The sequence below is a fragment of the Cyprinus carpio genome, chromosome A2 (assembly GCF_018340385.1).
Source record: "Cyprinus carpio isolate SPL01 chromosome A2, ASM1834038v1, whole genome shotgun sequence".
NCBI lineage: Eukaryota > Metazoa > Chordata > Actinopteri > Cypriniformes > Cyprinidae > Cyprinus > Cyprinus carpio.
In genome coordinates, this window is record NC_056573.1 from 14,002,503 (window position 1) to 14,017,098 (window position 14,596).

At 40.6% G+C, this 14,596-nt stretch overlaps 1 protein-coding gene across 1 annotated transcript in view; it reads left to right on the plus strand.

The window, feature by feature from the left end:
• The window catches only part of LOC109052926 (cadherin 12, type 2a (N-cadherin 2)), a 52,941-nt gene that overhangs the window by 3,677 nt on the left and 34,668 nt on the right, over positions 1-14,596 (plus strand). Inside the window, exon 2 of the mRNA XM_042774346.1 lies at positions 11,117-11,507. Within this exon, the coding sequence (XP_042630280.1) occupies positions 11,157-11,507 (351 nt within the window). The 5' untranslated portion in view covers positions 11,117-11,156. The remainder of the gene's footprint in view (positions 1-11,116; positions 11,508-14,596) is intronic.

The window sequence follows — 14,596 nt, forward strand, 5'->3', positions numbered from 1 at the left end:
TATATATATATATATAATATATTCATTTTGAAATATAAACCTTAAAATAAATATATTTTTTTTTTATTTATTTTTTTTTTTTTTTTTATATTTTTCCATCTGATTCTTGTTATACATGTCCCCAAGTACCATTGTGGTGGCATGAACGCAGTGGTCTGTTGGTGTGTTTGTATATAGTTTGTATGTATCTATACACCACATGCATTTTACAGTATTTGTATGAAAGCAACATAATGTGTGAACAGCTTTGAAGTGATTCACTTAATGTAAATTCCCTTTCAAGATTAAGGTTCATAAGGACAACATATAGGTCTGCGCATCTTTGTGTACAGTGACAGAGGGAAAAATGCTTTCATCTACTGCAAAAAAAAAAAATAAATAAATAAATAAATAAAAATAAAACAAATAAATAAACTAACTAACAAAAAATACTGTATAAAATCAAAGAAATGAGGATCCAAACACTGCAGCAGCTAGAAGCTCAGATGAATAAAAATAATTGTGAGTTTGGGTGCTAAAAATCATTCAGCCTTGGGGAGGAAAACATACACTGTTTTGAGAAACACATGATATCAGAGAAAAAAAATAAATAAAGAGCAGTAAGTAAGATGAACCGATGTTCAAAAATTCTATTTTGTAATAAATCATACCTCATCAGGCCATTCACTAATTAATTATGTGGTTCCACTTTATATGAAGTGGCCTTAACTACTATATACTTACATCAAAACATAAGTACAATGTACTTATTGTGTTCATATTGTATTACAAAACATTGTTGCTGCTATTGAGGTGGGATACGGGTAAGGTTAGGGACAGGTTTGGTGGTATGGGTAGGTTTAAGTGATGGATCAACAGTGTAATTATAAATGTAATTACAGAAATTAATTACAGATGTAAATAAATGCAGGTATATTTAAAAAGTATAATGCAAATACAATGCACTTTTCTCATTCCTGAGATGGGAAAATGTTAATGCATCTTCTGAATATGATGATGTTTCATGCAAGAAATGGAGCAGTGAAGCATAAGAGGGCAGACGTACGTACAGTAATGTTAGCGAAGGAACACAGAGTTCAGAAACCCATGTGCTCAAAAGTCACAAAATGCACAACTTGCATGCAGACCCACGCATCTATTTTCAAAATGCCCTGAGGATCAAAAGACTTGGCCCTGAGAAGTACACTTCTAGGTTTTGCTGGGTTAACCGTGTTGTTTCTGCCATGCCCTATTGTTGAGCACAAATGAAAAAGGGATTTGAATGTTTTCTCTGAGGGGCTAAAGTTGGCCAAGGGCATACATGGTTAGGGCTACCAACCGTTCCATATAATTTCACCAGATCAGTTTGGGCAAATGCAAACAAAGTGATTATTGATCATGAGCCCAACATCCAGCAAAGCAGAAAAACATGCAATCTACCTGAGAGAAGACATCTTTCATTATTTTAAGTTAGTATTGTCAAAAAGAGAAGGAAAAAATGTACATTTTAAAATTTGTAACTTAGTGTATTGTTAAATTTGGACCTCATTATTGAAGCACAAATCCAAGCACCAAAAGCAGCCCACACTGCTCAGTTGTCTCTAAGTTGTCTTAAATAAAAAATAAAAATAAAAACTTTTTTTTTGGAATCGGGTTTGTGTGTATATATATATATCACCAATTCCCCCAATGCTGCGGCGGAAAATAGTGGAGCAATATCAGAAAGGAGTTTCTCAGAGAAAAATTGCAAGGAGTTTGAAATTATCATCATCTACAGTGCATAACATCATCCAAAGATTCAGAGAATCCGGACTAAAGTTGACAAGGACAACCCAAGTTGTTATCAGCGCTCAGTTCCGAAGCCTGCATCTCTGATGGTATGGGGTTGCTTGAGTGCGTATATATATATATATAATATATCTATATATATATACTATATATATATATATATATATTTCTTTTTTTTTTTTTTTTTTTGTGTGTGTGTGTGTGTGTTTTTTTTTTTTTTTTTTTTGATATCTACTGAATGAGAACCAGAAGTGTGCAGAAGGTGATTAGGTTTTTTGAGTGTCAATTGGTTAGGAATGTAGATGGACACTTGAATCCACCAATTAGGTGGCCAGACCATTAGCATATCATGCAAAGCCATGTACAGTAGATGCCCAATGTATGTTTAAGCGTAGATGGCATGACGGATGGTGTGACCGCAGTAACGGACCAGGCTAGATGCCATATTTAATTTGAGGGATTCGATATATTGTTCAGTTGAGGTACTTTATCTAATATTTACAAACAATGTTTTCTGTTTCTTGTTTACTGTAAATGTGCAGAAATACATTTCAAGTGTTTCTCCAGCAGAACAGTCGATACATAACAGTACAATATACTGACTCTTATCTATCCCTTAAACATTATTTCTGCTTGTGTCAAATCAGAATCAGAATCAGAAAGTGTCATGATTCTGCCCTCTTGTCCTTGATTTTTCTCTAGTCTTGAGGCAGGATCATGACAGACACGTGTTTTGTGTGCAAGCACATGGCCTTATCTTTGGGTCATGTGCTTGTGTTGTCTCGTTCCCTTGCCCCGCCCCCTTGTTATCCTCGTTTTATCATTATTGCTTTACCTGTGTCACCTGTTATGTTATCATTAGTCTCCCTATTTCAATCCCCTTGTGTTCGCTGTCTGGTGCGGTTCATTGTTGGACATTGTCAAACCTGTGGATTGAATTGCTGTTGTGTGATAACCAGAGTGAAGAGTCTTTTTGTTTTACTGTGGGTATTCAGTCTAGTCAGAGTCTTGTTAAGTGTTTGTCTTTTGCCTAGTCGTTGTTTTCCCCCTCGTGGGTTTTGTTTTCCCTTTTTGTCAGTAATAAACCTTGTGTGTGGTGCATCCTGTCTGCGCTTGAGTTCATCCCCGCATCCTTGTGACAGAATGAACCGCCCCAGAATGAACCCAGCAGACAGGATGTCCTCCCAACTCCAGAGACAATCAGAGTTCCGGGAACAATGCTGATTGTCGTCCCCCACCGACAAGAGTTTCTCCCAGGAGGAGCCGCAGGTTTCCCCCTCGAGCTCCCCACCTTCTGCGAAGCTGCCTGTGATCTCAGAGGGTCGTGTCTTAGCCGTGGCAACACTGGGTGATCAGGCTCATCCCTCTTCGAATCCCGAGGCATCTTCCTCACCTATCAGTCTCTGGAGGAAACGTGGGAGATGGATCACGTGGGAGTCTGCCTCGGAGTCCTCAGCAACGGAGTCAACCCTGCCTGAGACTGTCCTTCCACTACCAGTCACGGCTCCTGCTGAACCTACCCAACCATCACAGATCCGGCTATTGCCTCTGCTCCGCGGCCAAGGAGAAAAGAGGAGAAGAAGAGGGGTGCTCTCTGTCCTCCGTCCCCATCTCCCCCTGAGTCCGCGATGGCTCCCCAACCCGCCACTGTAACCGAGAGCGTTGTTCCTGAGCCTGCCGCTGTAAGCACGGTTCCAGAGGTTGCTGAAGGGAAGGCTGTTCCGAAGACTGCAGGAGAGACTGTTGTTCCTGAAATTACTGCAGTGAGGGAGGTTTCCGAACCAGTAACCGAGAGAGCAGTATCTGAGTCTGCAGTTGTGAGAGCTGAGGAGAGAGCTGCGGCCGATTCTGCTGCTAAAGCAGTCCTTACAGTCTGTTTTCAGCTCGTCAGGAGATGCCTGTCGTCATTTCTGCCAAGACCCTGTCGGAATATTTGTCACGCCTTGTCAAAATCCTAGAGGTTCCTGTCAGACCTGTCTTGTCCCCCAGACCCTGTCCCCTAAAGCCGCAGAGAGCACTGACCCCAAGCCGGCCGCCGAGAGTGCTGCAGAGAGCGCTGACCCCAAGCCGGCCGCAGAGAGTGCTGCAGAGAGCGCGCTGACCCCAAGCCAGTTGCAGAGAGCGCTGACCCCAAGCCGGTTGCAGAGAGCGTTGACTCAGAGTCAGCTTCTATCGACGCCGCTACAGAGGCCGAGATGCCAAGTGTCGATTCGGTGTGTAGAAGCATCGACTCTGGGTCTGCTTCTGTGAGCCCAGCACCTTTTTCCGCTCCACAGTTGCCTGCTGTACCCCCTGTCACAGTACAACCCCGGGCTGTTTCTCCCAAGCTCCCTTCCCACTCTACGCCATCCAGACCCCTTAAGGGAGGGGTTCTGTCATGATTCTGCCCCTCTTGTCCTTGATTTTTCTCTAGTCTTGAGGCGGATCATGACAGACATGTGTTTTGTGTGCAAGCACATGGCCTTGTCTTTGGGTCATGTGCTTGTGTTGTCTCGTTTCCCTTGCCCCGCCCCCTTGTTATCCTCGTTTTGTCATTATTGCTTTACCTGTGTCACCTGTTATGTTATCATTAGTCTCCCTATTTCAATCCCCTTGTGTTCGCTGTCTGGTGCGGTTCATTGTTGCACATTGTCAAACCTGTGGATTGTATTGCTGTTGTGTGATAACCAGAGTGAAGAGTCTTTTTGTTTTACTGTGGGTATTCAGTCTAGTCAGAGTCTTGTTAAGTGTTTGTCTTTTGCCTAGTCGTTGTTTTCCCCCTCGTGGGTTTTTGTTTTCCCTTTTTGTCAGTAATAAACCTTGTGTGTGGTGCATCCTGTCTGCGCTTGAGTTCATCCCCGCATCCTTGTGACAGAATGAACCGCCCCAGAATGAACCCGGCAGACAGGATGTCCTCCCAACTCCAGAGACAATCAGAGTTCCGGGAACAATGCTGATTGTCGTCCCCCACCGACAAGAGTTTCTCCAGGAGGAGCCGCAGGTTTTCCCCCTCGAGCTCCCCACCTTCTGCGAAGCTGCCTGTGATCTCAGAGGGTCGTGTCTTAGCCGTGGCAACACTGGGTGATCAGGCTCATCCCTCTTCGAATCCCGAGTCATCTTCCTCACCTATCAGTCTCTGGAGGAAACGTGGGAGATGGATCACGTGGGAGTCTGCCTCGGAGTCCTCAGCAATGGAGTCAACCCTGCCTGAGACTGTCCTTCCACTACCAGTCACGGCTCCTGCTGAACCTCCCCAACCAATCACAGATCCGGCTATTGCCTCTGCTCCGCGGCCAAGGAGAAAGAGGAGGAAGAGGGGTGCTCTCTGTCCTCCGTCCCCATCTCCCCCTGAGTCCGCGATGGCTCCCCCCACCCCGCCACTGTAACCGAGAGCGTTGTTCCTGAGCCTGCCGCTGTAAGCACTGTTCCAGAGGTTGCTGAAGGGAAGGCTTTTCCGAAGACTGCAGGAGAGACTGTTGTTCCTGAAACTACTGCAGTGAGGGAGGTTTCCGAACCAGTACCGAGAGAGCAGTATCTGAGTCTGCAGTTGTGAGAGCTGAGGAGAGAGCCGCGGCCGATTCTGCTGCTAAAGCAGTCTTACAGTCTGTTTCAGCTCGTCAGGAGATGCCTGTCGTCATTGCTGCCAAGACCCTGTCGGAATATTTGTCACGCCTTGTCAAAATCCTAGAGGTTCCTGTCAGACCTGTCTTGTCCCCCAGACCCTGTCCCTAAAGCCGCAGAGAGCACTGACCCCAAGCCGGCCGCCGAGAGTGCTGCAGAGAGCGCTGACCCCAAGCCGGCCGCAGAGAGTGCTGCAGAGAGCGCTGACCCCAAGCCGGTTGCAGAGAGCGCTGACCCCAAGCCGGTTGCAGAGAGCGTTGACCCAGAGTCAGCTTCTATCGACGCCGCTACAGAGGCCGAGATGCCGAGTGTCGATTCGGTGTGGGGAAGCATCGACTCTGGGTCTGCTTCTGTGAGCCCAGCACCTTTTTCCGCTCCACAGTTGCCTGCTGTACCCCCTGTCACAGTACAACCCCGGGCTGTTTCTCCCAAGCTCCCTTCCCACTCTACGCCATCCAGACCCCTTAAGGGAGGGGTTCTGTCATGATTCTGCCCTCTTGTCCTTGATTTTTCTCTAGTCTTGAGGCAGGATCATGAGAGACATGTGTTTTGTGTGCAAGCACATGGCCTTGTCTTTGGGTCATGTGCTTGTGTTGTCTCGTTCCCTTGCCCCGCCCCCTTGTTATCCTCGTTTTGTCATCATTGCTTTACCTGTGTCACCTGTTATGTTATCATTAGTCTCCCTATTTCAATTCCCCTTTTGTGTTCGCTGTCTGGTGCGGTTCATTGTTGCACATTGTCAAACCTGTGGTTTGAATTGCTGTTGTGTGATAACCAGAGTGAAGAGTCTTTTTGTTTTACTGTGGGTATTCAGTCTAGTCAGAGTCTTGTTAAGTGTTTGTCTTTTCCCTAGTCGTTGTTTTCCCCCTTGTGGGTTTTGTTTTCCCTTTTTGTCAGTAATAAACCTTGTGTGTGTGTGGTGCATCCTGTCTGCGCTTGAGTTCATCCCCGCATCCTCGTGACAGAAAGAGCTTTATTGCCAAGTATGCTTGCGCATACAAGGAATTTGTTTTAGTGACATAAGCCTCCAGTACACAGAGACAACAGCAACACAGAGACAAAAAAAAAAAAAAAATGTTGCAAAATCACAAAATTAATACAATTGCACTGAAGAGAACTTACTCTTTTCACAACAGTTCAATAAACAAGAAATTACATCACTTACATTTCTAGAGCTGCCAGATCCTTTGTTCCATTTATTTTCCTTAACCTTAACAAAAAAGGTCCAATCAGATTACCGCTTTGTGTATCAAAGGAGCACGGCATAGTGGTAGTTGGGTCCAATTCGCTAGCTTAATACACTATTCTATGCCAATTAAGTATAAATAGTGTGAGTTGTGTGTTCACACTGATAACTCCAAAAGAAAAAGTGCTGTCAGAATCTGATTCTAGATGACAAAATAACCTTTTAAAGCTCATATACAGACAGGGGTTTATAATGCATAGTATGCCTATACGTGCAAGTATAGTGCATTTTGGGACGAAACTGGTGCTTCGCTCAGTTCAGAATCAATTCAGTTCAGTGAATGATTCAATTAATATACAGATTGATTCTTTCCTGAATGAATTAGTGTGTTAAACAAATCAGTTCGATGATGATTCAAGAGTGTCAGAATCGTTCTAGTTTTGAGCAGTTGGTTGAGTGAATCAATGGATCCGCTAAATGAATGGACAACTGGTGTATTGTAACCTGCATAATGAATCTGTATTATCATACAAACTTATCCAATGCTTAAGTTAATGCTAACACAGGCTATCCTCTCTCTATACTGCAGCCTAATCCATGTGTCTAAATTTGATAGGCTTTCAATTGGATGAGCTTTACGGCGCTAAAATGATTTGTAATTGGAGTCACTTTTAATCAGAGGGGAACTCTCAACATTACATTGTAGAATGAAGTTTTAAGATTTAATTATATGATTTCCATCATTTGCATATTGTTCTCTGCTCTGAACAACCCAGGCATACTGCTGTTAAGTTTGTAACACAGTACTGAGAACATATTTAAAAGTATCATTTCATATCATTTACCACTTTCAGTGGTGATATAAAAGTAGGTGTTTCCTTCCTCTGAGACATCACTTGGTTGTGTGTCTCTATTCTGGTTGTGAGTCCTCAGCCTCTGCTTAACAACCCCTTTTCTAACATGATATGACAGCGTGACTACAGTGAATCTGCTGGGTGATGCATGCTAGAAAGTCACATGTTTATTCAGCAACAGACCCAGATAGTAAAGTTCACTCACATCATCTTACATCACGTCAGCCTGAATACACCAGTTACTTCATTTACCACAGACTGGCAGTAAACTTTCATAGTCAACAAGCAAAAAAGAAAAGTGCAAAATAATGAGGGCATAGTTTTAGTTTTAATATGTGATTAACTTTGGGCAGACACCAAAAGTGCTCTTTCCGGTTACACTCCACTTGAGGTCTTTGGAATTGTTAAGTGTTGAGACAATTGCTGAACTTTCTCCATGGGGAATAATAATATTGCTGCAGAGACACAATGTCCTGCCATCCACATCTCACTACTATAGCACACAAGAGGTCTCCAGGGATTCGTATTGCAATCATTTGCACAGCTTAGTGGTCTGTCTGGAAGTGGTCTGTCTGGAAGTTGATGTTGCACTAGCTTATACTATTTGTTGTCCTGCCCTCTTTATCTTCATGGCTTTTTTGCATGCTGCAGCGTAAAATCACTTGTAACTAAAACATACTTTATGCCCCATACTGTCATTTTTGTGCATGTTGTAGAAATATTAAACCAATATATTACGGTAAGTTGGGGCACAATATGTACTGTAAAAGGTATGACATAAGGTTTAGAAAGAGCGGGAGGAAATTAATCCTTTGAGAATATGGGAAAATATTGTTTTATCTCATCCCTCCCTTGCCAGCGTTATGAAATCACTGCAGTGTGCTTCTTTTAAAATATGTTTTTTGTTTGACTGCGTCATACTAATCTGAATTTGCCAAACTAATCATCTTTCCAGTTCAAATATAGCTTTACTAATATAAAGAAGAGTCTAATAAATTAATTAATTTAAATAACATATGACTTATTATACTTACTATGTAACTAGATAATATTTACCATATGTACATTCACAATAATTCCAGAGGATGATTCCCCATTTGAGTTATATTGCTTTTATACAATAGCTGAATAATCAAGAACTTTATATTGAGAAAATTACATTTTGGACACAATATTGTCACAGCAGAACTAACCATTGCTCCAAGCAACACAGCAGTGGAATTCTAAATGAATCAGTGTTTTGAATGAATCAGAAGAGCAAATGATTCAATGACTCACTCATAATGATATTAATGTCTTTTTGCCCTGAATGAATTCACGTTTTTGAAAGAAGTGGTTGAGGCGATGGTTTAATGATTTACATAAAGACAGTTGCTGTGTTCAAAATTGCATACTAGCATACTATATAGTATTTTTATTGTAAGCTTATCTTAATATTCCAGAAATGGTAAGCCTAACATGGTAGTATACTACAAGCCCGATTCCAAAAAAGTTGGGACACTGTACAAATTGTGAATAAAAACAGAATGTAATGATGTGGAAGTTTAAAATTTCAATATTTTATTCAGAATACAACATAGATGACATATCAAATGTTTAAACTGAGAAAATGTATAATTTTAAGGGAAAAACAAGTTGATTTTAAATTTCATGGCATAAACACATCTCAAAAAAGTTGGGACAGGGCCATGTTTACCACTGTGTGGCATCCCCTCTTCTTTTTATAACAGTCTGCAAACGTCTGGGGACAAGAAGACAAGTTGCTCAAGTTTAGGAATAGGAATGTTGTCCCATTCTTGTCTAATACAGGCTTCTAGTTGCTCAACTGTCTTAGGTCATCTTTTTCACATCTTCCTCTTTATGATGCGCCAAATGTTTTCTATGGGTGAAAGATCTGGACTGCAGGCTGGCCATTTCAGTTCCTGGATCCTTCTTCTACGCAGCCATGATGTTGTAATTGATGCAGTATGTGGTCTGGCATTGTCATGTTGGAAAATGCAAGGTGTCCCCTGAAAGAGACGATGTCTGGATGGGAGCATATGTTGTTCTAGAACTTGGATATACCTTTCAGCATTGATGGTGCCTTTCCAGATGTGTAAGCTGCCCATGCCACACGCACTCATGTAACCCCATACCATCAGAGATGCAGGCTTCTGAACTGAGTGCTGATAACAACTTGGGTTGTCCTTGTCCTCTTTAGTCCGGATGACATGGCATCCCAGTTTTCCAAAAAGTACTTCAAATTTTGATTCGTCTGACCACAGAACAGTTTTCCACTTTGCCACAGTCCATTTTAAATGAGCCTTGGCCCAGAGAAAACCCCTGCGCTTCTGGATCATGTTTAGATATGGCTTCTTTTTTGACCTATAGAGTTTTAGACAGCAACGGCGAATGGCACAGTGGATTGTGTTCACCGACAATGTTTTCTGGAAGTATTCCTGAGCCCATGTTGTGATTTCCATTACAGTAGCATTCCTGTATGTGATGCAGTGCCATCTAAGGGCCCGAAGATCATGGGCATCCAGTATGGTTTTCCGGCCTTGACCCTTACGCACAGAGATTGTTCCAGATTCTTTGAATCTTTGGATGATGTTATGCACTGTAGATGATGATAGCTTCAAACTCTTTGCAATTTTTCTCCGAGAAATTCCTTTCTGATATTGCTCCACTATTTTTCGGCGCAGCATTGGGGGAATTGGGGATCCTCTGCCCATCCTGACTTCTGAGAGACACTACCACTCTGAGAGGCTCTTTTTTATACCCAATCATGTTGCCAATTGACCTAATAAGTTGCAAATTGGTCCGCCAGCTGTTCCTTATATGTCCATTTAACTTTTCCGGCTTCTTATTGCTACCTGTCCCAACTTTTTTGGAATGTCTATCTATCTATCTATCTATCTATCTATCTATCTATACATTTATATATATTCTCTCACGTGTCTCACGTAGCTTATTTTTAGAATTATTCTATTGTGTATTTATATTACAGTAATAAATCAGCTTTGTTACTTGTACTCCAGCTTCTTACCTCTCACTGATTTTAACACCTTAACTTTAGAACCAGCTGGGAATCTTCTATATTGTTTAATGAAGATTGTCAAAGTGTTTGCCTAACACGGCTTCATTACTTACCTCCAGTCATAATATTATATTAATTAACATAGAATATTTCCATCTGCTATACAGTAAAATTTTTAATTAAAACATAATTATTCAGGTTCTCTCTATTTAGTGGGTAATTAAGAGGAAATTTGTCTGATTTGTGACCCTAAGCATCTGGACTGGCTTTTGCTTTCTGTGACATACCACCTTTGTTGCTAGGTCAAAAACAACCCTCTTATTCAATTGGGACCACCTCATTTTCAAGACTAATTGAAAACGAGCACGGAGTTGCACATCTACCACTCTCCTGGAGGTCTGCCAACAGTTGGCCAAACTCCCTTGTTCTTGCAGTCTTTTTTACATGCTTGTTTCTCAAACCTCCCAATGCTAAAAGTGCTAAACGAACTTGAGTGAGCTCAGTATTTGTAAAGCCCTTCAAGTGAGATTACATTATAGCTGAACAGACAAAGATTTACGCTGCAAAGATGAAAACATAACAGACAGTGTGGCTGTCTGCTTTCATTGCATGCCAACATGATACCCAGACACCTCTGCAAATCCTCATAATCTCATTGATTTGAAGTGCTGTTATTCTTTTCTCCTGCAGGTGGTTCACAAAAATTTTAAGCACCCCAGGAATTCCATGGATGTTAGTTGTTCTGTGTCGCCGACGATTTGTGGAATTCTTCATACTGGATTCATTGCTCCTTTGCCATCACCATAAAAGTCACCTGTGTCCATTGTTGCACCTTAAGGTTGTTCCAATGCTCATGGGGAACTGCCTGCTGCTGTTCCTCTGGTGCCTCATAGACAAAAGCTTTGTTTCTCCCCTCCACTCTTCATCCCAGAGCAGGATGGGGAAGGAGCAGTACAGGAACATGTTGGCACATAGGAAACATGGCATGATGGGAGTTCACAGAGTCAAGAGAGGATGGGTGTGGAACCAGTTCTTTGTTCTGGAGGAATACATGGGATCTGATCCACAGTATGTTGGAAAGGTAAGATGATATTGATTCTCAGAGCTGATGTTTAGGGTCAAAGGTACTGTATTGACTATAGATTGGGAATAAAACTGTGGGGTGTGCAAAGACTTGAACTAGAGCTTGTAGTTATTCTTTCATCTTCCCTGAGTTGCTTAAAACTAAATATTCTACGTACCACATACTGTAACATGCTTCATGAGTTGATGTTGCAATGGAGACTGCAAGAAGTGGTTACATATAACAAGATAAAAATATAATAATGAAGAATTTTTTGTTGCAGTGCATTGGAATGAAACTTTTGCATATACACAACTGTACATACATACATAGCTTTGTGTACATTCAGATGTAGGCTAAATGTACAGATGTTGATTGCAATGGATTTGCAAGTGCAGCAAAGGTAATTTGCACAACTTTCATATGAACTGAAAATGTTCGCTCTGCTCTGCTCTGCTCTGCTCTGTGGCAGTGGCCACGCACCATTAGCCACCATTTCATTCCAGTGTAATGCAGCTCACCTTCACCAAATGTGTCATGGATTGATTTTTCTTGCACAGGTCTGTTTTTAATGCATCTTGACTGTCGTACAGTCTGACATTAATGAAAGCTGAGATCCTACAGTGTGACATGAGGATCATGTTCGTACAGTCTGTCAAGCAACAATCGTAAAGGACTATTATAAATCACACAGTGTGCACCTGGCTTTAGTTTGACTTTAGAAAACTGACATTGCACAAACCAAACAAAATGACATCTGATATCAGTGGACTCAGGTTCACACCATCCTCTTTCTGTCATGTTCTGATCCACCAAAACTATTACATGTCAAACAAAAAAAATGTGGATGATATAACCTGAAACCATTTAAGTATTCACGGGAAAGGAAGAAGCTTAAAGGGCTCCATTTTGTATCCCAGGCTGAAAATTCAATATCAAGTTCCTCTACAAAGGAGGTTTGGATTGAGCACCTTCAGCTTAAATGGGATCAGGGCTAAATTGAATAGTTTGCAGTCAATGCCAGTGCAATCAGTGTGGCCTAACTGAGTGCTGTCTGTGCAGATGTACATTGGGAGACATGGGCTTGTCACGGGCATGTTCTTAACCACATGCCACATCTACACACTGAAAAACAACTCAGTCTTTTTCTCTCAAGATCAGTCAAATGACAGAGCCATGCCTCTAACCTCTGGTTTATATAACCCCAAGAACAGCAGTGGCAAGATAAAGCTTTAATTACAAACAAACATGTTAGCCTGTTACTATAAATAGTGTTTGTTGGCTATAACCTCCTTTAACTCAGGTCACTGGAAAAATGAGGCTTACAGGCTACTTATGAATTGCATGGATGATGCTCATATTGGCATCAAATGAGCAAGCTGCTTTTAAAGAGTAATTGTTAACAATTGTTGACATTTTATCATCATTGTTATTTTATAATTTGCTTAACCATTTCTAAAGATGTAGGTCCATTTAATAAGGTGGGATGATTCTGCATATTCACACTGATGAACTAGCCATATAGCAGTGCAGTGTTGGGAAAGCTACTTTAAAGGGATACTCCACCCCAAAATGAAAATTTTGTCATTAATCACTTACCCCCATGTCGTTCCAAACCCATAAAAGCTTACATTTTGTCTGACATTCTGCACACTTAAGTAGGTCCCAATGCATTTTCATTAGATCATAACACTTTGAACTTTGCAATTGTAGCTTCACACCTGCCATTTCTGTAATGATTAGTTGGTGGAGACTGTGAACAGAGGTGGCATCATGGGAAATTATAACACATTCCATCATGTAATGTTTGAGCTGCTGCCACAATTAAAGTGGCATTGCACATGAAATGTTACATAAAAGTTACATGACAGGAAAACTCTAATTAGATCAAACAAGAAAAACACTAAAATGGGGAAAGAAGTAGTTCTTTCATTGTGTGCTTTGTGCTTACAATGTGCTTTGCACATTATAGGCTACTCTCAATTCAGTTATATCTTGTTTAAAAAAAATTAATGGATGAGTTTGAATAAATGTCAGTTTGACTATCCATCAACTGCAACAATATTTGAAGTTTGAGATTGTCAGGAGCTCTGTTAAACAATCGGTTCTTTCTCGGTAGAAATAAATTGTACAATAATGTGTCGTATAACTTTGAGTGGTAACTAGTGATGCAGTCTGAAAACATTATTTGTGGTTTGAGTTTTAGTACCTTTTGAAAGAGTACCATCTGCAAACTGATTGCCTTGAAAAAACTAAGTAAAGTGAAATAGGAATAGTATGTTGTACTGACAAATGCTTAGTTAGTATAGTTAACTTACACAAGAGTTCTAGTAACTAAAAAAGAACTGTAGGGGGTACTTGATCCTTTCATTTAGGTTTACTCACGAATTAGTATAGCTACTCACTGACTTCCAGAATGCATTGCGCAGAATAAATTATGCAGTTGCTTTGTTTTACAGTTGTTGTTTTTATTTGCCAATTTTTATTTGCTGTCTTGTGTCAGTAGTAGCACAACAAAAAGAGCAAATAAAATGGCTATTGTTCCAATTAATGAAAATAAATTAAACTTAATTGTTACCATTGTTGTGATTCATGTGATGAATGTTTAAGTCTGTGTGTGACTTCTGCATATTACCACACACTAATTAAGGATTATATAAAAAGCATATCAAGGTATTTATGAAAAATAAAATCTCAAAAATGTCATTATTAAACGCACACAGAAAAATGCTTTAATTAAAAAATAGGTCATTTTATAAAAGCAACCTATTTATTACTTCTCTTCATTTGAAATCAAATAACTATGATTTCATGATGCATTGTTTTATTAATTGTGTGAAAATTATAGTAACATACATGAAGTTTCAAGTGCCCAACCAAAGGGAACGCTAATCACTATAATGGTGAGCTAAAAAAAAATGGCAATTAGCAACATATTAGTGCACTGCTGCCTCTCACTGGTTTATTAATGTCATTGGTTCCTTTGTGGCTACTTGAATATTTTAAGTAAGTGTCACTCAAAACAGTAAGTAAATTGTTTTATTTGCCTTGAAAGTAGCTGAAACTTAATAAATTAATACTAATTAAATCTAAGTAAGGTAAACTAT